General features: G+C 48.0%; 1 protein-coding gene across 1 annotated transcript in view; it reads right to left on the reverse strand.

Moving 5' to 3' along the window:
• The window catches only part of LOC140424682 (uncharacterized), a 184,037-nt gene that overhangs the window by 94,435 nt on the left and 65,080 nt on the right, over positions 1 to 24,522 (reverse strand). Inside the window, exons 10-15 of the mRNA XM_072507950.1 lie at positions 11,307 to 11,519; positions 10,368 to 10,574; positions 6,694 to 6,875; positions 5,651 to 5,783; positions 5,393 to 5,455; positions 3,199 to 3,318 (exon numbers count right to left, since the gene is read on the reverse strand). Coding sequence (XP_072364051.1) covers positions 3,199 to 3,318; positions 5,393 to 5,455; positions 5,651 to 5,783; positions 6,694 to 6,875; positions 10,368 to 10,574; positions 11,307 to 11,519 — 918 coding nt within the window. The remainder of the gene's footprint in view (positions 1 to 3,198; positions 3,319 to 5,392; positions 5,456 to 5,650; positions 5,784 to 6,693; positions 6,876 to 10,367; positions 10,575 to 11,306; positions 11,520 to 24,522) is intronic.

The following is a 24,522-nucleotide window of genomic DNA, read 5'->3' on the forward strand; positions in this document are numbered from 1 at the left end:
TGTGTACATTCTCCCCATGTCTGTGTGGGTTTCGCCCCCATAACCCAAAGATCTGCAGGTTAGGTGGATTGGCCACGGTAAATTGCCCCTTAATTGAGAAAAAAAATAAATCGGGTACTCTAAATTTTAGGGAAAAAAATTAAGACGTTGATTCAACAAAACAGTGACCATGGCATTAAAATGAGACATGAAAGATTTTAATATTTTGTGGCACTAATTTAGGGTAAATGAAGGGGGTCATGTGACCTTCTCGGCATCTACCTGACAGCAAACCTGGGTAGTTTTGATTGTTGGGATGTCACAACACCCTTGGCTAGGGCTCGGCCGCCCCCTCTGACCCGGAGTTGCAACACTGGTGGATTTACCAATAATTCTTACAAAGTTTTCGAGACCTTTGGCCCTAGACTGCTCCAGTAACCTACAGGCACCAGATTTGTAAGTAACAACCAATAATTGTGCATTTATGACAAGAGTTAAATCATGCAATAAACTAGAATAACAGCCTGTTAATCTAATGCTTTCCCCTTGACCGTCCCACCCTCTACCCAAAAACACACAAACTGTGGTGACCTTTGTGAGGGGTTTCCAGGATGGAGGGCAGCACGGTAGCATTGTGGATAGCACAATTGCTTCACAGCTCCAGGGTCCCAGGTTCAATTCCGGCTTGGGTCACTGTCTGTGCCGAGTCTGCACATCCTCCCCGTGTGTGCGTGGGTTTCCTCCGGGTGCTCCGGTTTCCTCCCACAGTCCAAAGATGTGCAGGTTAGGTGGATTGGCCATGATAAATTGCCCTTAGTGTCCAAAATTGCCCATAGCGTTGGGTGGGGTTACTGGGTTATGGGGATAGGGTGTAGGTGTTGACCTTGGGTAGGGTGCTCTTTCCAAGAGCCGGTGCAGACTCGATGGGCCAAATGGCCTCCTTCTGCACTGTAAATTCTATGAGTGGTGATCACAAAGATACACAAAGCTCTTTTGAAGAACTATAGCACAGTGGGCTAAATAGCTGGCTTGTAATGCAGACCAAGGCAGCAGCGTGGGTTCAATTCCCGTAACGGCCTCCCCGAACAGGCGCCGGAATGTGGCGGCTAGGGACTTTTCACAGTATCTTCATTGAAGCCTACTTGTGACAATAAGCGATTATTATTATTATTAAATTTATTTTATTAACACTACTAAATTTGAGTTTGACATTTATTCTGAATAGCAAACATACATGTAAGAATTAAACTACACTCACTAACACTACTAACTATAAAAATTATATCTTTTTTGAAATTTTGCATATCTTTGGGTTGTGAGGGTGAAACCCACACAAACACGTGGAGAATGTGCAAACTCCACATGGACAGTGATCCAGAGCCAGGATTGAACCTGGGACCTCGGCGCCGTGGGGCAGCAGTATTAACCACTGTGCCACCGTGCTGCCCACAATTATATCTTAACTAACTCTGCAATACACTATGTATCTTATCTTCTTCAGCTCCAAATCTAATCTCCCCAAGCCCAAGAGCCAGTGCAATTTATAGTACTGTCCCTTCGCTCCCTCTAGTGGCTAGGCTTAACATAAATGTCACAAAGATGACACACACAGAGGAAGGGAAAGGAGCAAAATGATAGTGGATTAAAATGGGGAAGTGAGAGCTATGTTCTTATTGCTGATGTTGAAGTATTTGTAGTCGGCTATCTTCTCAGGATCCAGAGTGTTGAAGCATTGAATCTTCTGGCGTGTGCATTCATCAGCCTCACTGAGGCAAGATTAGAGTTCTCCAATTATTAGATTTTAAAAGATTTCAAATAACCCAGCCTGCAGCTGGCGTTGGTCTGAATCTACCTGGAGGCTATGGAGAGAGAGAGAGAAAGGCCTTTTCTTCAGGACCTTAGAGAGGTCATCAGGGGAGAGAGAGAAATGGGAACTGCGGCTCTCCAACAAAAGTGAGCTCCAATCTCTCAAAATGGAGCCTGTCTGGGTTTGGCAGAACAGTCCGAACACCAGCACCAATCAGCACAGACTATGGGACAAGACCTGGGAATATAAGTAGCCGATTGGCTGCCAGCCAAGTCTATCAAGTTGAGTCATCATCAGGCCAGACCAACCAAATACTACATTGCATCGGAGGTTCCCGTGGGCCAGACCAACCAGCACATCCTGCTGGGGTGTTTCAGTAATCGTCCATATACAAAAGTTAAAACAGCCAAGAGAACAGAAAATAAAAGGAAACCAGGGGGATCCTTACAGAGATCAAAGGAAGGCTGAGATTGTTTTACTGATAAGAAGGTGCGAGGTATTTACACTTGGAGACAATGGCAGCAGCCTCTGAGTACAATGAGTAAAATCGGAGTTTCCCAAAATCTTAGAAAAGTACCGAAGTTTAAAACATTGTAAATACTTGTGCCATCAACTATCCATTTACTTCTATGCTGAAAGGGAGTTAGTCTCTCAAGCATTTCTACCTAGATACAAGGTTAATGTGTTTCACGTTGCCATGGGAAAGAGAGCAGAGGAAGCCAATTTTGAGATAAGGGTGGATATGGTGATTGGTGTCTTCCCTTGGGTGTGTGAGTAAATCAATAAACCTTTCACAGCAGAGGTCGTGGTGATCAACAGAGAAGGAGGCTGTTTGACTTTATTAACTACCACAGCTGTATGCAGAGGGAGACATTCTCTAGTCAAAGAGATCCTACTGCCATCTAAACATTTTGAGAGATTCGTCTGGCACGGCTAGGGGAAAGATAACTCATTGGAACAGGTTTTACAGCTGGTGGTTGTTTTAAACAACTCCCAAAACTCAGGAAAGCGCCTGGAAACAATCACCCAAAACTCCTCAGCGAAGCAGGGATACGGAGGTACCCATTGAAAGCTGGGGGCAACTGTGGGCTGCTTGCTATAATGGACTGTAATTCCACAGGGAGCGCAATGGGCATTTTTTGTCGTTGAAGCACAAGTTAACTACAAAAAGAGAAGTGTTTAGTCAGTAGTGTTTGTTAGTAATTTGTTACAGTCAACGTTTTAAAACGTAAACAAAAATGCTGGAAATACTCAGCAGGTCAGGCAACATCTGTGGAGAGAAACTGAGTGAATGTTTCAGGTCCACAGAGCTGTTCTCATGTCTCTCTCTGCAGTAGGACCTCAAGAGTTTCCTCGCACATGAACAACTCTCCTATTCCAATCTTCCCCTCCACCCCTAAATTTGCACCCACCTGCAGTCCACATTTGAAGTTGTGTCGAATATTTCTCTTACAGAAGAAGTTTCGAGCCTTGATGGAGTTCATGGAGAGTTCACGTCGCTTCAGGTTCATACTGCGATGAAGTTTATCCAACTGTGTGAGAGGGAGGCAGGAGATAAATACACCCACACATATATCCTCATATTTCATGATAAAAAAACCAAGCTCACACACCCAAGGGAAGACACCAATCACCATATCCACCCTCATACTTGTCCAAAGCACATTTGGAGGGGAAAGCAGAGGAGGGACCAAGGTTGGAATAAATGCTCAGGTTTGACAGTGGTCGGGGCAGCACAGTGGCACAGTGGGTTAGCCCTGTTGCCTCACGGCGCTGAGGGCCCAGGTTCGATCCCGGCTCTGGGTCACTGTCCGTGTGGAGTTTGCACATTCTCCCCGTGTTTGCGTTGGTTTCTCCCCCACAACCCAAAGATGTGCAAGGTAGGTGGATTGGCCACGCTAAATTGCCCCTTAATTGAAAAAAATGAATTGGGTACTCTTTTAAAAAAAAAAAAAAAAAAATTTTTTTAATAAAGGTTTGACAGTGGTCTGAAACATTTGGGTAATTAAAATGCAACACAAAAAAGGAAGCTTTGACAAATGTAAGACAGATGGCCAGCACAGACATAATGGGCTGAATGGCCTGCGTCATAGAGGACCAAGTTTAGAGGGAAAAGCATTACCAGCTAACATAAGAGAAACCAAAAGCCTTTTATAAACATGTAACTACATAACAAAAGGTGTGGTCAAAGGAAACATGGGAAACATAGAGACCAAAAAGCTGAGAACACGTGACTGGGGCACTAACTCTGGATCTGTCCTCACATGAGGATAGGATGCTGCCAATGTACCAGTAAACCAGGTGGCTGTAGCAATATTGGGAAAGTGCAGCATCATTCAAAGCAGAAACATCACGTGACCCGGACGGGATCAATCCTAAACTGCTGAGGGAAGTTAAGAGTGGGAAGTGCAGAAAAGGAAGCGAATAAATCCAGAACAACAAAGCAGTCAGCCTAATTCTGGGGGTGTGGTGGGAGGCAATAAGCCAGGACAAAATTATTTGGCTTTTGGTAAAAGTCAAAGACAAATCAAGTTGTCTTTGACAGAGAGGGCTATCGAGGCTAGTGTGGTTGATGTGTATACGGACTTCCAAAAGGTGTTTAATAAAGGACCACAGAATAGGCTTATTAAAATAACTGAAGTCCATGGGAAGAAAGGGACAGTGGCACAAAAGGGGAGAATGGGATCAAAGGCTATGGGGGGAAAGCAGGATTAGGCTATTGAGTTGGATGATCAGCCATGATCGTGATGAATGGCGGAGCAGGCTCGAAGGGCCAAAAGGCCTCCTCCTGCTCCTATCTTCTATGTATCTATGTATGTATCTATATGTAAACACTGTAGATACAAGAGCAGGTCAGAGGCTGGGAATCCTGTAAAGAGTAACTCACCTCCTGACCCCCAAAGTCTGTTCACCATCGAAGGCACAAGTCAGGAGTGTAATGGAATACTCTCTACTTGCCTGGATGAATGCAGCTGTAACAACACTCGAGAAGCTCAACACCATCCAACACAAAGCTGCCTGCTTTATTGCTCCCCCTTCCACAAGCATTCAAACCCTCCCCCATCGATGCACAGTGGCAGCCGTGTGTACCATCTACAAGATGCACTGCAGTAACTCACCAAGATGTGGAGATGCCGGCGTTGGACTGGGGTGAGCACAGTAAGAAGTCTTACAACGCTGTTGGACTTTAACCTGCTGTTGTCAGACTTCTTACTGTAACTCACCAAGGCTCCTTAGGCAGCACCTTCCAAACCCACAACCTCTTCCATCTAGTAGGACAAGAGCAATAGATACCTGGGAACCCCACCACCTGGAGGTTCCCCTCCACGTCACTCACCACCCTGACTTGGAAATATATCACCGTTTCTTCACTGTTGCAGGGTAAAAATCCTGGAACTCCCTCCCAAACAGCACAGTGGATGTACCTACACCACATGAACTGCATGGTTCAAGAAGGCAGCTCACCACCAGCTTCTCTAGGGCAATTAGAGGTGGGTAGCACATGCTGGCCTTGCTAGCAAAGCCCATATCCCATGAAAGAATGAAATTAAAATCAATTGGTAACAGGAGCACAAGTACAGGAAAATTCATTGAGCAAATGCTGACCTCCAATGCCTGGTGTTTGATGGCAAACTCGAGCTGTTTGGCTCTGGAATCTCTCCTTTCAGTCTGTTAACAGGAGACAAAAGGCAACCAGCATGGCAGTTAGTGTAGATGAACAAAGATTCCATTACAGAGAGCGAGGACAGCTGAGTCAGTGTTTGAACTGGAACCAGCGGCTCTCTGAACCAGAGCAGAGGTGTCACATTATGCCGTGCTCTTATCGCTGCTATCCTGTCCCTCCATCACCCAGAGAAACTATACCTGAGTGCATACTTGTAACTGCTCCAACTCTGACTTCCAGGTCAGTTGCTCAGTCTGTCGTTTTTCAATTTCGTTCTTCAGCTCCACAATCTCATCTTCCAGAAGGTTGCAGTCGCTGGTTTGAGGCAGGGCTCTGAAAAGGACAGGAGACCCCAGTTAACCCACGTCTGAGCTATTAATGCTCTGAGCATGCCTGCACCATTCCTCACACAGGCATTGATCACAACCCCCCACCCCCGGCCTTGCACACTTGTTTTTTTTTAATTTAGAGTATCCAATTTTTTTTTTTCCAATTAAGGGGCAATTTAGCATGGCCCATCCACCTAACCTGCACATGGGTTGTGGGGTCGACACCCACGCAAACACAGGGAGAATGTGCAAACTCCACATGGACAGTGACCCAGAGGCGGGATCGAACCTGGGACCTCGCCGCCTTGAGGTAGGCCTTACATACTTCTACCATGCCAACCCATCACGTACCATCCTGCTGTCCTATTCACCCATCACCCTGTGCTTACACATGGGGGCTGAATGGCCTCCTCCTAGTCTTCGGCTTGTTCACCATCCTCACCCCCCTCTCCCTGCCTCCATCCCGACAGTGCGTTCCTCCGACCCCAGCTTCTTGGGTACTTTCTGAAACTCCCTTTACCCAATGGTGGGCAGTTGTACGAACTGGACATTCTACCAGTTGCTCTGAAAGTTTCACCCTCTAAACCCCTCCTTAAATCACACCACTGACTGGGACTGCGGCGCTGAGGACCCGGGTTCGAATCCTGGCCCTGGGTCACTGTCTGTGTGGAGTTTGCACATTCTCCCCATGTCTGCGTGGGTTTCACCCTCACAACCCAAAGATGTGCAGGTTAGGTGGATTGGCCACACTAAATTGCCCCTTAATTGGAAAAAATATATATAATTGGGTACTCTAAATTTTTTTTAAATAAATAAATAAATAAAATAAATCACACCACTGACCAAACTCTGGTCATCCCTTCCTAATCCCTTATTCCGTCTTTGTTAATCACCCCCACCATGCACCCCCGTACCTGAGGATCTCGGTTACATTGTGCGAGTCGGACTTGGTGCAGATGAAAGCGATGCGCCCGTACTGACCATCCATCAGGAGCTGTCTGCGGAGACTCTCGTCCAGCATGTCCTTGGCTGTCTTGTCATCGATCGCCCGCGTCACATTGGCCACAATCCACACAGCGTCGCAGTTTGTCAGGTACTGGGCACAAGAGAGACACGGCAGAATTACAGCCTGACACTCGCCCTGCAGTGTAATCCCTAATTTTTCTCAAATCATTTTTATGGGATGTGGGCGTTATTGGCTAGTCCAGCATTTATTGTCCATTACTAGTTGCCATTGAGGTAGTGGTGGTGAGCTGCCTTCTTGAACCACTACAGTCCCTGAGGTGCAGGTATACCCACTGTGCTGTTAGAGAGGGTGTTCCAGGATTTTGACCCAGCGACAGTGAAGGAACGGCGATATATTTCCAAGTCAGGATGGTGAGTGACTTGCAGGGGAACCTCCAGGTGGTGGAGTTCCCAAGTATCTGCTGCTCTTGACCTTCTAGATGGTAGTGACCATGAATTTGGAAGGTGCCTAAGGAACCTGGGTTAGTTTCTGTAACGTATCTTGTAGATGGTACATAAATCAAATTACCGCAGATGCTGGAATTTGGAACAAAAACAGGAAATACTGGACATCTCAGCAGGTCTGACAGCGTCTGTGGAGAGAGAGAGAAGGGAGCGAACGTCTCAAGTCTAGAAACATTGGCTCCCATCTCTCTCCACAGATGCTGCCACATCTGCTGAGATTGTTCAGTATTTTTTGTTTTTGTTGTAGATGGTGCACAACTGTTCATCGGTGGTGAATGGATTGAATGTTTGGGGAAGGCATATCAATCAAGTGGGCAGCTTTGTCCTGGATGGTGTCAAACTTCTTGAGTGTTGTTGGAGCTGCACTCATCCAGGCAAGTGGAGAATATTCCATCACACTCCTGACTTGTGCCTTGTAGATGGTGGACAGGCTTTAGGGGGGGGGGGGGGGGGGGCAGGAGGCGAGTTAGGATTCCTAGCCTTTGACCTGCTTTTGTAGCCAGTGTTTAAATGGCTAGTCCAGTTCAGTTTCTGGTCAATGGTAACCCCCAGGATGTTGATAGTTCAGAGAATCCCTACAAAGCAGAGGAGGCCATTCGGCCCATTGAGTCCACGCAGACCCTCTGAAAGAGCACCCTACATGGGTCCACTCCCCCACCCTGTCCCTGTAACTGCAGCTAACCTGCACAACTTTGGATACGAAGGGACAATTTAGCATGGCCAATCCACCTAATCTGCACATCTTTGGACTGTGGGAGGAAACTGGAGAACCCGGATGAAACCCACACATACATAGAGAGAAAGTGTAAACTCCTCAAAGACAGTCACTCATGGCCAGAATTGAACCCGGATGCCTGGCGCAGTGCGAGGAAGCAGTGGTAACCACTGTCTCACTGTGCCGCCAACTGTAGAGGATTCAGCAATGCTAATGCCATTGAATGTCAAAGGGCGAGGGTTAGATCCTCTCTTGTAATCATGCTTTCCTTCGACTGTTTGCATTCTGAAATCCAGTCCAGGTTTTATAAATGACTCTCACAAAGCTTCTGCTCCACTTTTAACAGCGAATCCAGTCCAGGATTAACACCACCCGTTTAGGATTTCTTTTGTCTTAATGGTTTTTATACAAACTCTAGATCCAGCCACTGATTTCCACAATTATTTAAATTAATGTCTTCATTTCTCTAGTTTCCTTAACTAGCTTGACTTTAGGTTTCCAGCATATATTTCCTTAACCATTACTCCATAATATGTTTTTTCTTCTAGCAAGGCTGAGAGAGGTGCTCCCTCTTTAGCCTTCTAAAACTGCTTCTAGCAGAGCTACGAGATCTGCTTTCTCTCAGGGCGGCACGGTAGCAACAGTGGTTAGCACTGTTGCTTCACAGCGGCAGGGTCCCAGGTTCAATTCCCGGCTTGGGTCACTGTCTGTGGGGAGTCTGCACATTCTCCCCGAGTCTGCATGGGTTTCCTCCCACAAGTCTCGAAAGACGTGCTGTTAGGTAATTTGGACATTCTGAATTCTCCCTCCGTGTACCCGTATACTCCGTGTACTCACTACCTATCTCCAACTGCAATCAAATTAGCTAAACTAAAATACTACCTTGCTAAGCAACCACTGCTGGTTTATTTACTCATGCCGTAGCCCTCTCTGAGCTCAATAGAATCACAGTTGGAATTGAAACCAACCCCACACATTCATCTTCATCCAGCCTGAATCTAACTATAGGTTTTACCATTCCAGGCACAGAAATATTAAATTAAACACACTTAAAACTATCCCTTATTTCTAATGTTTGCTAAAATCCCTTGAAATACCTTTGTTTTATAATACTAAAAACCCACCTCGTTCACTCTTGTCGTGAATCACAGAAAAATTGAGACCCAGAAGGCCATTCAGCCTATTGTGCCCGAGGCACCCAGCCTAATCCCGCCTTCCAGCATTGTGTCCGTAACCCTGCAGGTCAGTTCCTCAAGCAGACATGGGAGTCCTTTTCAGGGAAGGAAATCTGCCATCGTTACCCAGTCTGGCCTGCTCGTGACTCTACACAATGTGGCTGACCCTTAACTACTCTCCAAAATAACCCAGTGAACAACACAGTTGTGTTCAAGGCAGCGGCTCACTAGCAGTTTCTTGGGGATACTGAGGGATGATAAATTCTGGCCTAGTCAGCAACACCTTTGTCCCATGAAGAAATTAAACAAAATAGTTTGAAGGTACAGAGAGAGTTACCTGCACCAGCAAAGCGTTAAAGGCTGCCAATGGCTATACCTCACCCCCCCCCCCCCCCACAACTCACCTGCACACCCTGTGGAGAAGTTTAAATTCAAACTCGATGATCAAATAATCAATCTGCTGTAATAACCCCTACCCCCAAACCCCCTACCATGTGCTTAAACAGCACTACCTCTCCCCTTATCATCCCATCAGACGAGGAGTGGGAGCACTCTAGCCTAATCGCACCTTCCTGCATTGTGCCTGTAGCCGTTCAACTCCAGATGACACTTAAGGGTCAACCACATTGCTGTGGATCTGGAGTCACAAGTAGGCCAGACCAGGCGAAGGCGGCAGATTTCTTTCCCGAAAGGATATTAGTGAAGCAGATGGGTTTTTTGACAATCGACAACGGTTTCACAGTCATAATTAGACTTTTAATATCAGTCCAAAGATGTGCAGGTTAGGTGGATTGGTCATACTAAAATTGCCCCTTATTGTCCAAAGATGTGCACGTTAGTTGGAGTGCTCTTTCAGAGGGTTGCTGCAGGTTCAATGGGCCGAACAGCCTCCTTCTGCACTGTAGGGAATCTATGATGATCTTTATTGAATTCAAACTTCTTCATCTGTCAAGGCAGGATTCAAACCTGGATTCCCAGAGCATTACCCTGGGTCTCTAGATTACTAGTCCAATGACAATACACCTATGCCACCACCTTCCCCAAAGTATTCAAGGCATCACCTTGTACTCAGGAGCTTTATAATCAATGGCCTGACTCTCACTCTCACTTCCTGACTAGTTTTGACCTGAAGAGGAGCTGATGGATGACCCTGGGTCTAACGGCGTGCTCGCACTCCTCCCTCGCACCACCCGGTTCCAGTTGGTGCCAGAAGGCCTCACTCGCTCACCTCCTTGGCAATGTTGTTCCTTGCGGCGTTGGAGTCTCTGACACCCGGAAGGTCCACCAGGACAGCTCCTGTCCGCAGCACTGCAGACCTCGGCACTCGGATCCTCACCCGCTTCACAATCGGCCAAAACTCACCCCCGCGGCAGCCCCGGGAATCATCAGTGCGGGAATCGATGAAACGCTGCACTTTGAAGCGGAAATCCCTGGCCTGGAGAACAGAGGGGAAATTTACTAGAATAATTCCAGCGATGAGGGACAGTTGAGTGCAGATGCTGGAGAAGCTGGGATTGCTCTCCTTCGAGGGGGGGTGGGGGGGGGGAGATTTAAAAGAGGCAGACAAAATTGTGACGGGATTTGATGGTGGAAATAAGGAGAAACTGTATCCAGTGGCAGGAGGGAATGTAACCAGAGGGCAGAGGTTTACGATAATTGGTAAAAGGAGAAGAGAGATGAGGAATCCTTACACAGCGTGTTGTGATCTGGAAGGCGCTGCCTGAAAGGGAGGTGGAAGCAGATTCAATAGTAACTTTAAGAAGGAAGTTGGATAAATATTTGAATTTACTGGGCTCTGGGGAAAGGGCAGCAGAGTGAGGCTGTGCTGTGCCATTCTGTGATGGCAGATCAATCAATCATTCCAAGACACTTGAACAGAAGCGATAACACGGAAGGGTCCCTGATTAAACACAATTACAGCAGCACAGCTAGGGGGAGCAGAAACACACAATGATAGAAGTATAACAAGTTGGTTTTAGAGTCTTTAAAAATAGAAGCCAAAAGTGATTCAAAGTCTATTCAGGATCGATATATAGTTACTGAATTCTCCCACGAATATTCATCAGTTAAAAACTAAATGGTCTGAGGCTCTGGATGCAATTTCCCTCCCTCCCTGTCCAGTCAGCGCACAGGGGAAAATAACAGCAGCAAAACAGATTTCACTAACCCGTGTCTCGCTGATGATCTCGGTCTTCCCCAGGTATGATGTGATATCCTGAATCTCCTTCAGCTCATTGTACGGGAGGATTTTTCCGTAAACGGCCTTCACACGACCGTAAGCCACGCTGGCCTCGGAGTTAGGGTCTGGCCGCCGCTTCTTCAGCCGCCCATTCTTGTCGCTCATGTCTCTCAGCAACGAGAGGAGCTCATTATGCCATTCCTGAGACGCCAAAATATAAACAGATATAAAAAAATCAGTTGAAGAACCAAAAAGAACTTTTCTTGAGCACAATTCACAACCACTGGACCTCCTAAACCACATTGCGGCCAACAAAATACTTGCAGAAATTTGAGCACAGCAAGATCCTACAAACTGATGTGTGATGATCCATGTGCTTTGAGGAAAGCTTGTGTTTTCTTTTTTGGGCGATGCCCCTTTTACAGACCAAAGTAAGCTGGGAGTGTTCTGAAAGAGGTCAACTGATTTCCTGATTATAACATCATTAGGTTCCTGTGGCCCAAGGTTGTCATGGGAATGTAAAGCTAAGAAGCAAATAGAAAGCTAATTGTAGCGGAAGAGTTCCACTCTGTCTGGCAGCAGGCAGTTCAGAATCCACAGGATTGGTGAATGTGTAAACGTGTCTCTCCGGTTTACTGTTGGCAGTTTAGGGCAGATCCTGGTGTTGAAGCGGGTCTCTTGAGAATAGAACAGAGACTGTGTTACTGTGTGTGGTAATTGGTTGGACAGGCCAGAACACAGAGGAAGAGCTGAGAATTATGGATTGGACAAGAATTACTGCTGCTGGTTCAGTGCTGCCAGAGCCCATCAGATTGCTTAAGAGGATCAGGGAAGCAAGTCTCTTAGAATTCTGTGCCATCATCTACAGAAAGAGAGAATCTAACCATTTCCCCATTTCATTCAATTGCATTACCATCATTGAATCTTCCACAATCAAGATCCTGGGGGTACCATTGATTGCAAACTGAACTGGGTCAGCCGTGTAAATACTGTGGCTACCAGAGCAGGTCAAAGGCTAGGAATTCCACTGCGAGTAACTTATCTCCTGACACCCTAAAGCCTGTCCACTTTCTACAAGGCACAAGTCAGGGGTGTGATGGAATACTCTCCACCTGCATAGATGAGGGACATTCCAACAACACTCAAGAAGCTCAACACCGCCCACGACAAAGCAGCCCGCTTGATTGGCACCCCATCCACCTCTATAAACATGCAATCGTTCCCCCAACACACATTAGCAGCCGTGTGTACCATGTAGAAGATGCACTGCAGCAACTTGCCAAGGCATCTTAGAGGTTAGGAAAACAGAGGTAGTTTTAAGGTAGGGAAGGAGATGCGGAAGGTGATGGAGATTAACAAAGATTTGCAAGGAAAAATGGAAGACCTGGAAAACAGATCCAGGCGACAGAATTTGAGGATTGTGGGGCTGCCCGAAGGAGTTGAAGGACCTTGGCCGACTGAGTATATTTGAATTGTTGAATATTAGAAACAAGGCATGGATTTAAGTGAGTTTAATGGAGTGATTCTGTGAAAGAAGAATAAAACTCTAGTTAATTCATGTCAAACAAAGGTGTTTGTGTGTATGGGGGTTTTATCAGTTTAAATGGTGGTTCTATTGTGCTTAGAGAGCTTTGTAGTGTGAAAATTAAACAAGCTGGGAGAAGTTAAAAGTTATTGCTTAGTAACCGGGGCATCTTTAGGGTAGGAAGCTTTTTTTGTGATTATATTTAAAACTGAATTCATGGCAGTTGGTTATGGGAAGTTAGAGGGGGAACATCTTTCTCAGCTTTGCTAGAAGAAAGGCCATACCATGGAGTAATCGTTAGGAAAACCTGTGCAGGAAACCTAAAGACCAGCTAATTAAGAAGCCTGAAGTAAAGAGGAAACTGAAATAAGATCAGTAAAGTCACAGATAAAGCTTAAAAGAAGTTGACTCATGAGAGGCCAGAAATATATCTGAAGTGGTTCTAAGGTTTGGATTGGATTGGATTTGTTTATTGTCACATGTACAGAGGTACAGTGAAAGTATTTTTCTGCGAGCAGCTCAAAAGATCATTAAAGATGTGAAAAGAGACTTCCGATGACGGCGGGCGGGAGGCAGCCACACAATGGAGGACTCCTGTTCGGGAATGACATTTCCGGGGCTTTAAGCCCGGTCCCAAAGTCCACGGAGGCGGCAAAAGCAGGGACAAGGCACAGAGGAGGCATAGTGAAGGCACAGTAAAGGAAAATGTCGAGGGTGAGCAAAAAAGCAGCAGTAAAAAAAAAAACAGCTGAAGGTCCGTCGGGGAGTGGAAAGGTCACCAAGGAAAATGGTCACGGGATCACCAAGGAAAATGGAGGCTGGAGCACCAGGGGAGGCCGCATTGCTTATGGCTAAAGAAATAACTACGGTGATGGCTGCGGAATTCGAAAGGCAGTTTACAAAATACATGGAGACAATGAGGAAGGAGATGAGGGAGGTTTTGAGTGTGCTGGTGGAGGGGGCGATTTCCCCGGTGACGACGGCGGTGACGAGGGCAGTGGCGGAGGTGGGGAGCAAGGGGTGGCGCTGAAGGAAGTGGAGGAGACATTATTGCAGCACGGTGATGAACTTACCTCGATAGGGAAGGAGATGCGGAAGGTGATGGAGATTAACAAAGATCTGCAAGGAAAAATGGAAGACCTGGAAAACAGATCCAGGCGACAGAATTTGAGGATTGTGGGGCTGCCCGAAGGAGTTGAAGGACCTCGGCCGACTGAGTATTTTGCCACGATGCTGGCGAAACTATTGGGGGAGGGGGAGGATCCCTCCTGATATGAACTGGATTCGGCTCATTGGTCGTGGAGGCCTGTACAAAAGGCGAGCCGCCAAGGATAGTGACTCTGTGCTTCCGTAGGTACAGTGTGAAGGAGAAGGTCCTGAGCTGGGCCAAGCAGAAGCGGGTGGTGCAGTGGGCTGGAGATGGTATACGTGTATACCAGGACTTTACGATGGAGCTGGCGAGGAGGCGGGCTGCCTTCAACCGGGTGAAGAGGGCACTGCACATTAGCAAGGTGCAGTGCGGCATTGTATATCCAGCGAAGCTGGGGGCGACTTACAAGCTCAAGGACTTTTATTTTGGAACGGCGGAAGCAGCGGAGGAGTTTGCGAAGGCAGAAGGACTGTGGCAGAACAGACAAATTGAGAAATGGCCATGTGCCGATGTAACCTCATGACTGTATTTTCTTCTTTTTTGTTTCACTGCGTGCGGGTGTATGGGTTAAAGGAGCCAATGTTGTATATATTTGGACAAGGGAAGTGATAGGATTTTCACTCAAAATTAGGGCTTTTGGGGTGTACATAGAACATTACAGCACAGTACAGGCCCTTCGGGGCCCTCGATGTTGCGCTGACCTGTGAAACCACTCTAAAGCCCATCTACACTATTCCCTTATCATCCATAATAGAACATAGGTGGATCTGCGGGGTTTGTGTGCTAAAAGGGGATTTCTGGGCTTTTCTAGGGCCGGGAAAGGGGGAAAGGGACCCGGGCGGGGGCCTCCACGCTGGCCAGTTTAAGCGAACTGGAGTGAGGTGGGGGGAGGGGCTGCGGCCATCGGAGACTGGCAGAACAGGGTCCGAGTGGTCTAGCCAGGGTGGAAAGTTGTGGGGAAGGAACAGAGGTTGGGGGAGGAGTTTTACAAGAGGCAGTGGACGGGAGGAGTTGGAGAGGGGGGGGTGTTTACAACTCTTGGGTATCATGTACGGTACTCTTTCAGAGGTTGGATGGCGTAAGGGAGAGGCCGGGGGAGAATGGACTCAATAGGTTAATGGTGACCATGGGCGGTCCCGGACTCCTTTTTCTTTTTCTCCTTTGCTTTTTGTTTCCACCGTGGGAGGGTTTGTTTTATTGGACGCATATATTGACAGGTGGGCCGTTGTTTGGGATGGTGGGAGGATGGGATCGTTGCTATTGTTAAGGGGATTGATTTTGTATTTGTTACCGTTTACTGTGGGCAACACGGTAGCATAGTGGTTAGCACAATTGCTTCACAGCTCCAGGGTCCCAGGTTCGATTCCTGACTTGGGTCACTGTCTGTGCGGAGTCTGCACATCCTCCCCGTGTGTGCGTGGGTTTCCTCCGGGTGCTCCGGTTTCCTCCCACAGTCCAAAGATGTGCAGGTTAGGTGGATTGGCCATGATAAATTGCCCTTCGTGTCCAAAATTGCCCTTAGTGTTGGGTGGGGTTACTGGGTTATGGGGATAGGGTGGGGGTATGGGCTTGGGTAGGGTGCTCTTTCCAAGAGCCGGTGCAGACTCGATGGGCCAAATGGCCTCCTTCTGCACTGTAAATTCTATGATTCTGTCTGTGGGTGAGGTGTAAATTTTGAAGAAAAATGTGAAAATGGAGAATAAAAACATTTTTTAAAAAAGTATGTAAAAAGAAAAGGAAATAAAAGAAAATACATAATAGGGCAACACAAGGTACACAATGTAACTACATAAACACCGGTATCAGGTTGTTGGTGAGAAAATTCTGTCTCTCACAGTATATTCAATTCTGTTCTCACATTATATGACTGTGCTAATTGTTGCAAATTGTAGCTAACTTCTAGCCCAATGTGCTTTCTGTGATACTGAAGACAGTCCTGTGTGCAAAGCAAATGACTCATCACCAAGTGCTAACCCACAGACAATGAACTATTCACAAACTTTGCCCAAGGTCTAAATGCCTTAAGATAACCCTGTTCTGCCCAGCTAGCTACGAGCTAGGAATTTAACAACAGGAAGAGGCAATAGATTACAACCTAATAACCATTTATAGCATGGACTGAGATCATGGAGGACTAATTAGGTCTAATTAGTTGCATGTAATGATTGTGAAGCGAATAAAGGTGATTGGCTGTATGTAAATGTGATTACGAACTGATTTCGCTTCTGTATCTGTATATTAACCCATGCGAGCCTTAGCTCAAGTGGGATAAGGTGCTGTCAGAGGCTGCGGAGCCCAGATCTTGTCCCCCAGAATTCTGACTAGGAAATTGAAACTGCTAACCATCTCCACCTCGGCCCCGTTGATGCTGACAGGGGTGTGTACAGTACTTTGCTTCCTGAAGTCAATGACCGGCTCTTTAGTTTTGCTGGCATTGAGGGAGAGATTGTTGTCCCTGCACCACTCCACTAGGTTCTCTATCTCCCTCCTGTATTCAGACTCATCGTTGTTCGAGATCCGGCCCACTATGGTCGTATCGTCAGCAAACTTGTAGATGGAGTTGGAACCAAATTTTGCCACGCAGCCGTGTGTGTACAGGGAGTAGAGTAGGGGGCTAAGTACGCAGCCTTGCGGGGCCCTGGTATTGAGGACTATTGCGGAGGAGGTGTTATTGTTTATTCTTACTGATTGTGGTCTGTGAGTCAGAGTTGCAGAGTGAGGAGCCAAGTCTTGGTTTTGGAGCTTTGATATGAGCTTGGATAGGATTATGGTGTTGAAGGCGGAGCTGTAGTCAATAAATAGGAGCCTGATGTAGGAGTCCTTGAGGTTTGTGAGATCTTACTACAGTTTGTGAGACATTCTTTTAAATAATTGTGGAAATTGATGGCCGGATCTCAGAGCTTGTGTAAAAGCCTTCAAGACAAAGGAAGCCTGCAAGGAGAGGTGGAAAGTCTGGAGCTGAATTCCTTGTTAAAACAATGGAGAGGAAGCTTTTTTTGGCAGGATAGTTGGAAAACCTGGAGTAGATTCTTGACACAAACAGCTGATGGAAAGCATTGTTTAAATTGAAAAACTATTTTAAAGCACATCTATTTTGGGAGTGGAGTTTGGAAATGCTCGTGACAATCAACCAGGCCTCAACCATTCGGTTTCAGACTGGGGTGTTACCTTTGAAAACTGTGTACATTTGTGAACAATGGGGATAGTAAAGGAGTAATGTATTAAAATCAAACTTTTTATGTTTAATTTTTTTTTAATTGTTGTTAAAAACTAACCAGTAGTCCTGTGACTCTGTTCCTCCATGTTTTCTTAAAAGTAAAATGTTAGTCTTCTGAGCCAGGGTTCCATTTTGAGACCTTTCCGCCCAGTGGCAACACACAGACAGGACTTTCCAAACCTCTGACTGCTGCCATAAAGAAGGACATGGGCAACAGATACACGAGAATATCACCACCTGACTGCTCCTCTCCAAGCCACACACCATCATGAAATATATTGCCATTCCTTCACTGTCGCAAGATCAAGGAACTCCCTCCCTAACAGCACAATCGTGTGTACCTACACCACAAGCAGCGGTACAAGAAGGCAGCTCACCACCACGTTTAGGAATGGACATTAAATGCTGACCGGCGATGCCCGCATTCCATGAATGAAGAGAAACATCAGAACTGTTCTGACCCGAATGTGAGAGGGTGGCCGGGTGTGGGGGTCAAACATAATCTCCTTGTCGCTGTTAAATGTGTCCGGGGGATTTTGGATCTTCTTCGGCAATCACGCATTAGCGAGTAAGGTCGTACACCTAAGAAACTACGTGTTACTGGTCATGGGTTCTGTGTGCTCCTGTGTGGCTGATGAGCCTGGTCCTAGAGCCACGTCTTTGACCTCACACTTGGCAGGTGTTTCCAGGAGGAGGAATCGGTCCTTCGACTAGATCGCCGATATTCCTTTTGCAGGCTCCTTTTCCGCGCTCTATCTTACTGTCGGGTGCCCTTGAAGAATTGTTTCTCTTCAATCAATCCAAGTAGGTTTCTTCTGAGCAAGTCCCCCAGGCGTTTCTTGAGGAAGGCATGGTAGCACAGTGGTTAGCATTGTTGCTTCATAGCGCCAGGATACCTGGTTCGATTCCCGGCTTTGGTCACTGTCTGTGCCAAGTCTGCACATTCTCCCCGTGACTGTGTGGGTTTCCTTCAGATGCTCCGGTTTCCACCAACAAGTCCCAACAGACGTGCTGTTTGGTAATTTGGACATTCTGAATTCTCCCTCTGTGTACCTGTGTACTTGTGACAATTGTCATGTGAGAGTACCTTTAAGAAATGGGTGTTTAGCAAATAGCTGTAGTTTTTAAAAAATATATATATATTTTATTCAAATTTTTCAGCCAAACAGAACAATACAAAGGTTTTCCTTTTTACAACAATAAAACAATATAAATAACAGTGGCCGTTTTAACAAATAAATAAATAATATATAAACTAAATGGCAACTGCCATGACAAAAATAATAACTCTCCAAAAATAAAATCCAACAATCCATTATACATAACCTAGTACAAATATCTATACCAAAAACACCCCTGAGGACCCCCCCTCCCCCCCCTGGGTTGCTGCTGTTACCTTCCCATTTCCTTTATCGTTCTGCGAGGTAGTCAATGAACGGTTGCCACTTCCTGGTGAACCCTTGAGCCAAACCCCTTAGTGCGAACTTTATCCGTTCTAGTTTTATAAACCCTGCCATGTCATTTATCCAGGTCTCCACGCCCGGGGGTTTGGCTTCCTTCCACATAAGCAATATCCTTCGCCGGGCTACGAGGGACGCAAAGGCCAAGACATCAGCCTCTTTCGCCTCCTGCACTCCCGGCTCTTCTGCAACCCCGAATATAGCCAACCCCCAGCCTGGCTCGACCCGGACCCCCACCACCTTCGAAAGCACATTTGCCACCCCCACCTAGAACCCCTGCAGTGCCGGACATGACCAAAACATGTGGGTGTGGTTTGCTGGGCTTCTCGAGCATCTCCCACACCTATTCTCTACCCCGAAAAATTTACTGAGCCTTGCTCCGGTCATATGCGCCCTGTGTAAAACCTTGAATTGTATCAGGCTTAGCCTGGCGCACGAGGACAGCGAGTTTACCCTACGTAGGGCATCAGCCCACAGCCCCTCCTCAATCTCTTCCCCCAGCTCTTCTTCCCATTTCCCCTTCAGCTCATCCGCCATGATCTCCCCCTCGTCCCTCATTTCCCTGTATATATCCGACACCCTACCATCCCCCACCCATGTCCCTGAGATCACTCTATCTTGAATCTCCTGCGTCGGGAGCTGCAGGAATTCCCTCACCTGCTGCCTCGCAAAAGCCCTCAGTTGCATGTATCGAAATTCATTCCCTTGGGGCAACGCATATTTTTCCGTCAGCGCTCCCAGACTCGCAAACGTCCCGTCTACGAACAGATCTCTCAGTTGCACAACCCCAGCTCTCTGCCATGCTCCAAATCCCCCATCCATTCTCGCCGGGACAAACCTATGGTTATTTCTTATCGGGGACCGCACCGAGGCTCCCGTCCTTCCCCTATGTCGTCTCCACTGCCCCCAAATTTTTAGTGTTGCCACCACCACTGGACTTGTGGTGTATTTCTTCGGGGAGAATGGCAACGGCGCCGTCACCATTGCTTGTAGGCTGGTTCCTTTGCAGGACGCCATCTCCAATCTCTTCCACGCTGCTCTCTCCCCTTCTCCCATCCACTTACACACCATTGAGATATTGGTGGCCCAGTAGTATTCACTTAGGCTCGGTAGTGCCAGCCCCCCCCTATCCCTGCTACGCTGCAAGAACCCCCTCCTCACTCTCGGGGTCTTCCCGGCCCACACAAAACTCATGACACTTTTCGCAATTTTCTTGAAAAAAGCCTTCGTGACCATCACCGGAAGGCACTGAAACACAAAAAGGAATCTCGGGAGGACTACCATTTTGACCGCCTGCACCCTACCCACCAGTGACAGGGGCACCATGTCCCATCTCTTAAAATCCTCCTCCATCTGTTCCACCAATCTTGTTAAATTAAGCCTATGTAAGGTTCCCCAACTCCTGGCTATCTGAATCCCTAAGTACCGGAAATCTCTTGTTGCCTTCCTCAGCGGTAAGTCATCTATTCCCCTGCTCTGCTCCCCCGGATGCACCACAAACAACTCACTCTTCCCCATATTCAATTTGTACCCCGAAAATTCCCCAAACTCCCTGAGTGTCTGCATTATCTCAGGCATCCCCTCCACTGGGTCCGCAACATACAGCAATAAATCATCTGCATACAAAGATACCCGGTGTTCTTCTCCTCCCCTGAGTACTCCCCTCCACTTCCTGGAGCCCCTCAGTGCTATGGCCAGGGGCTCAATCGCCAATGCAAACAGTAACGGAGACAGGGGACACCCCTGCCTCGTCCCTCTATGAAGACGGAAGTAGTCAGACCTCTGTCTGTTCGTGACCACGCTCGCCACCGGGGCCCTATACAGCAGCTGTACCCATCCGATAAACCCTTCTCCAAAACCAAATCTCCTCAGCACCTCCCACAGATAATCCCATTCCACTCTGTCGAATGCTTTCTCGGCGTCCATCGCCACCACTATCTCCGCCTCCCCCTCTGGTGGGGGCATCATCATTACCCCTAGCAACCTCCGTATGTTCGTGTTCAGCTGTCTCCCCTTAACGAACCCAGTTTGATCCTCGTGGACCACCCCCGGGACACAGTCCTCTATCCTCGTCGCCATCACCTTGGCCAGGAGCTTAGCATCTACATTTAAAAGGGAAATGGGCCTGTAGGACCCACACTGCAGCGGGTCTTTTTCCTTCTTCAAAAGGAGCGATATCGTTGCCTCCGACATAGTCGGGGGCAGCTGCCCCCTTTCCCTGGCCTCATTAAAGGTTCTCGTCAAAAGCGGGGCCAGTAGGTCCATATATTTCCTATAAAATTCCACCGGGAATCCGTCCGGTCTCGGGGCCTTCCCCGCCTGCATGCTCCCAATCCCTTTTACCACCTCCTCCATCTCAATCTGTGCTCCCAGTCCCGCCCTCTCCTGCTCCTCCACCTTAGGGAATTCCAGCTGATCCAAGAAACACGTCATTCCCCCCTTCCCTTCCGGGGGCTGAGCCTTATATAACCTCTCATAAAATGCCTTGAACACCCCGTTCACTCTCTCCGCTCCCTGTTCCATCTCTCCCTCCTCATCTCTCACCCCACCTATCTCCCTCGCTGCTCCCCTCTTCCTGAATTGGTGGGCCAGTAGCCGACTCGCCTTCTCTCCATACTCATACTGTACACCCTGTGCCCTCCTCCACTGTGCCTCTGCCTTACCCGTGGTCAGCAGGTCAAATTCCACATGTAGCCTTTGTCTTTCCCTATACAGTCCTTCCTCCGGTGCCTCCGCATATTGCCTGTCCACCCTCAAAAGTTCTTTCAACAATCGCTCCCTTTCTTTACCCTCTTGCTTCCCTTTATGTGCCCTTGTGGATATCAGTTCCCCTCTAACCACCACCTTCAACGCCTCCCAGACCACTCCCACCTGAACCTCTCCATTGTCATTAAGCTCCAAGTACCTTTCGATGCACCCCCTCACCCTTAAACATACCCCCTCATCCGCCAATAAGCCCATATCCATTCTCCAGAGTGGGTGCTGTTCTTTTTCCTCTCCTACCTCCAGGTCTACCCAATGTGGAGCGTGGTCCGAAATGGCTATGGCCGTATATTCCGTCCCTGTCACCTTCGGAATCAGTGCCCTTCCCAAGACAAAAAAGTCTATCCGTGAGTATACTTGTGAACATGGGAGAAAAATGAGAACTCCTTACTCCTAGGCCTACTAAATCTCCAGGGGTCTACCCCTCCCATCTGCTCCATGAAGTCCTTGAGTACCCTGGCCGCTGCCGGCCTCCTCCCGGTCCTGGACCTCGACCGGTCCAGCCCTGGATCAAGCACCGTATTGAAGTCTCCCCCCATTACCAACTTTCCCGCCCCCAGGTCCGGGATACGTCCCAACATACGCCTCATAAAATTTGCATTATCCCAGTTCGGGGCGTATACGTTCACCAGAACCACCGCCTCCCCTTGCAATCTGCCACTCACCATCACATATCTACCCCAGTATCCGCCACTATGGGCTTTGCCTCAAACAGTACCCGTTTCCCCACTAAGATAGGCACCCCCCTGTTCTTCACATCTAAACCCGAATGAAACACCTGCCCCACCCATCCTTTACATAGTCTGACCTGGTCTATCAGTTTCAGATGCGTCTCCTGCAACATAACCACATCTGCCTTTAATTTCTTTAGGTGTGCGAGTACCCGTGCCCTTTTAATCGGCCCGTTCAGCCCTCTCACGTTCCACGTGATCAGCCGGGTTGGGGGGCTCTTTACCCCTCCCCCCTTGTCGACTAGCCATCCCCTTTTTTAACTCAGCTCCTCACCCGGTTCCCACGTACCCGTATATCACCTCGACGGCGCCCTCCCGCCTCGACCACCCCATCCCATAACAGCTCCCCCTTCTCCTTAGCAGCAGCAACCCAGTTAACTCCCCCCCCCCCCCTCCGCTAGATCCCCCTCTAGCATAGTTGCACCCCCCATGTTGCTCCCAGAAGTCAGCGAACTAAGGCTGACCTCGGCTTCCCCCCTTGTCCTCGGCCCCCACTGTGCGAGGCCCCCTCCTTCCTGCGTCCCTGTTCCCGCCATAATTACCATAGCGCGGGAACAAAGCCCGCGTTTCCCACTCGGCCCCGCCCCTAATGGCCGGCGCCCACAGTTCCTCCTACCCCCCCCCCCCCCCCCCAACATGGGGAAGAGAGAAAAGTTACAGAATCACAAAATTAACAAATTGAAAAATCACCCCCCCCCCTTTTCTCGCCCCACATAATCACCCCACCACTTTGTCCCAAAAGCTCTTTCTCTCGCCAGACTATTCCAGCTTCTCGTCCACAATGAACGTCCACGCCTCTTCTGCCGTCTCAAAGTAGTGGTGCTTCCCTTGGTGTGTGACCCACAATCTCGCCGGTTGCAACATTCCAAACTGGATCTTCTTTTTGTGAAGCACCGCCTTAGCCCGATTAAAGCTTGCCCTCCTTCTCGCCACCTCCGCACTCCAATCCTGGTATACGCGGATCACCGCGTTCTCCCACCTACAGCTCCGAGTTTTCTTCGCCCATCTGAGGACCGTCTCTCTTGTCATTGTAGCGGAGAAACCTCACCACTATAGCTCGAGGTATTTCTCCAGCCTTCGGTCTTCGCGCCAGAACTCGATAAGCTCCCTCCACCTCCAAAGGGCCCGTTGGGGCCTCCGATCCCATTAGCAAGTGAAGCATCGTGCTCACATATGTCCCGACGTCCGCCCCTTCTGCGCCTTCGGGAAGACCCAGGACTCTTAAATTCTTCCTCCTCGAATTATTCTCCAGTAATTCCAACCTTTCCACACACCTTTTGTGCTGTGCCTCGTGCGTCTCTGTCTTCACCACCAGGCCCTGTATTTCATCTTCATTTTCAGCAGCCTTTGCCTTCACGACCCGAAGCTCCAGCTCTTGGGTCCTCTGCTCCTCCTTTAGCCCTTCAATCGCCTGTAATATCGGGGCCACCAGCCCCTTCTTCAACTCCTTCTTCAACTCCTTCTTCAGCTCTTCCACACAGCGCCGCAGGAACTCTTGTTGGTCCGGGCCCCATAACAAACGGCCACCTTCCGACGCCATCTTGCTTCCCTTCCTTGCCGCTGCTCCAGAGGATCCTCTGCAATCCGGCCGCTATCCTCTCCCTTATCCATGCATGTCCGGGGGGATTCCCTTCTGGTTTACCGCACAGTGTTTTTGGCCGTTTAAATTGCCGTTGGGGCTCCTATTAAGAGCCCAAAAGTCCGTTCCAACGGGAGCTGCCGAAACGTGCGACTTAGCTGGTCATCGCCGCACCCGGAAGTCCCAAATAGCTGTAGTTGATGTACCTTTAAGAAATGGGCGTTTGTCAAATGGCTGCAGTGATGTCAGAGAGTGGGTGGAGCTAGGCTCTCTGTCTGCTTTTACTTTCGCTTTGGGCTGTCTGCTACAGGGTGTGTTTTAGTTTCGTTTTGAGAGCTGGATAGCTACAGGCAAAGCAAAGAGCTGTATAAGGATCTCTCTCGACAATCTAACAGTCTCCAGACCATTTGAGGATTTCAAAGTGCTGACTGCTCTCAGGAGAGAATTTGAATCTGATCTCTGTGTTAAAGGGGGTATTTGTCTTATGGATGTTGCAAGGAAAGATTAAGGGTTACTTACAGAATATTGTATCTGTGGGGATTATTGGTGTTGATAGTTGTTAAGATGTTTACTGTAGGTTTATAAAGTGTTAACTGGATTTCATAGAATAAACATTGTTTTTGTTTAAACATACTTTAGCTCTCTGTTGCATCACACCTGTAAAGTGGGCCCTTGTGCTCCCCATAACCACAATCTATTCAAAGTTATGGGTCAGGTGAACTCCATGATACTCTTTGGGGTTCTCTAAACCCTGGCCCATAATACAGTAAAGATTATTA

This window comes from Scyliorhinus torazame, chromosome 6 (genome assembly GCF_047496885.1).
Source record: "Scyliorhinus torazame isolate Kashiwa2021f chromosome 6, sScyTor2.1, whole genome shotgun sequence".
Classification (NCBI taxonomy): Eukaryota; Metazoa; Chordata; class Chondrichthyes; order Carcharhiniformes; family Scyliorhinidae; genus Scyliorhinus; species Scyliorhinus torazame.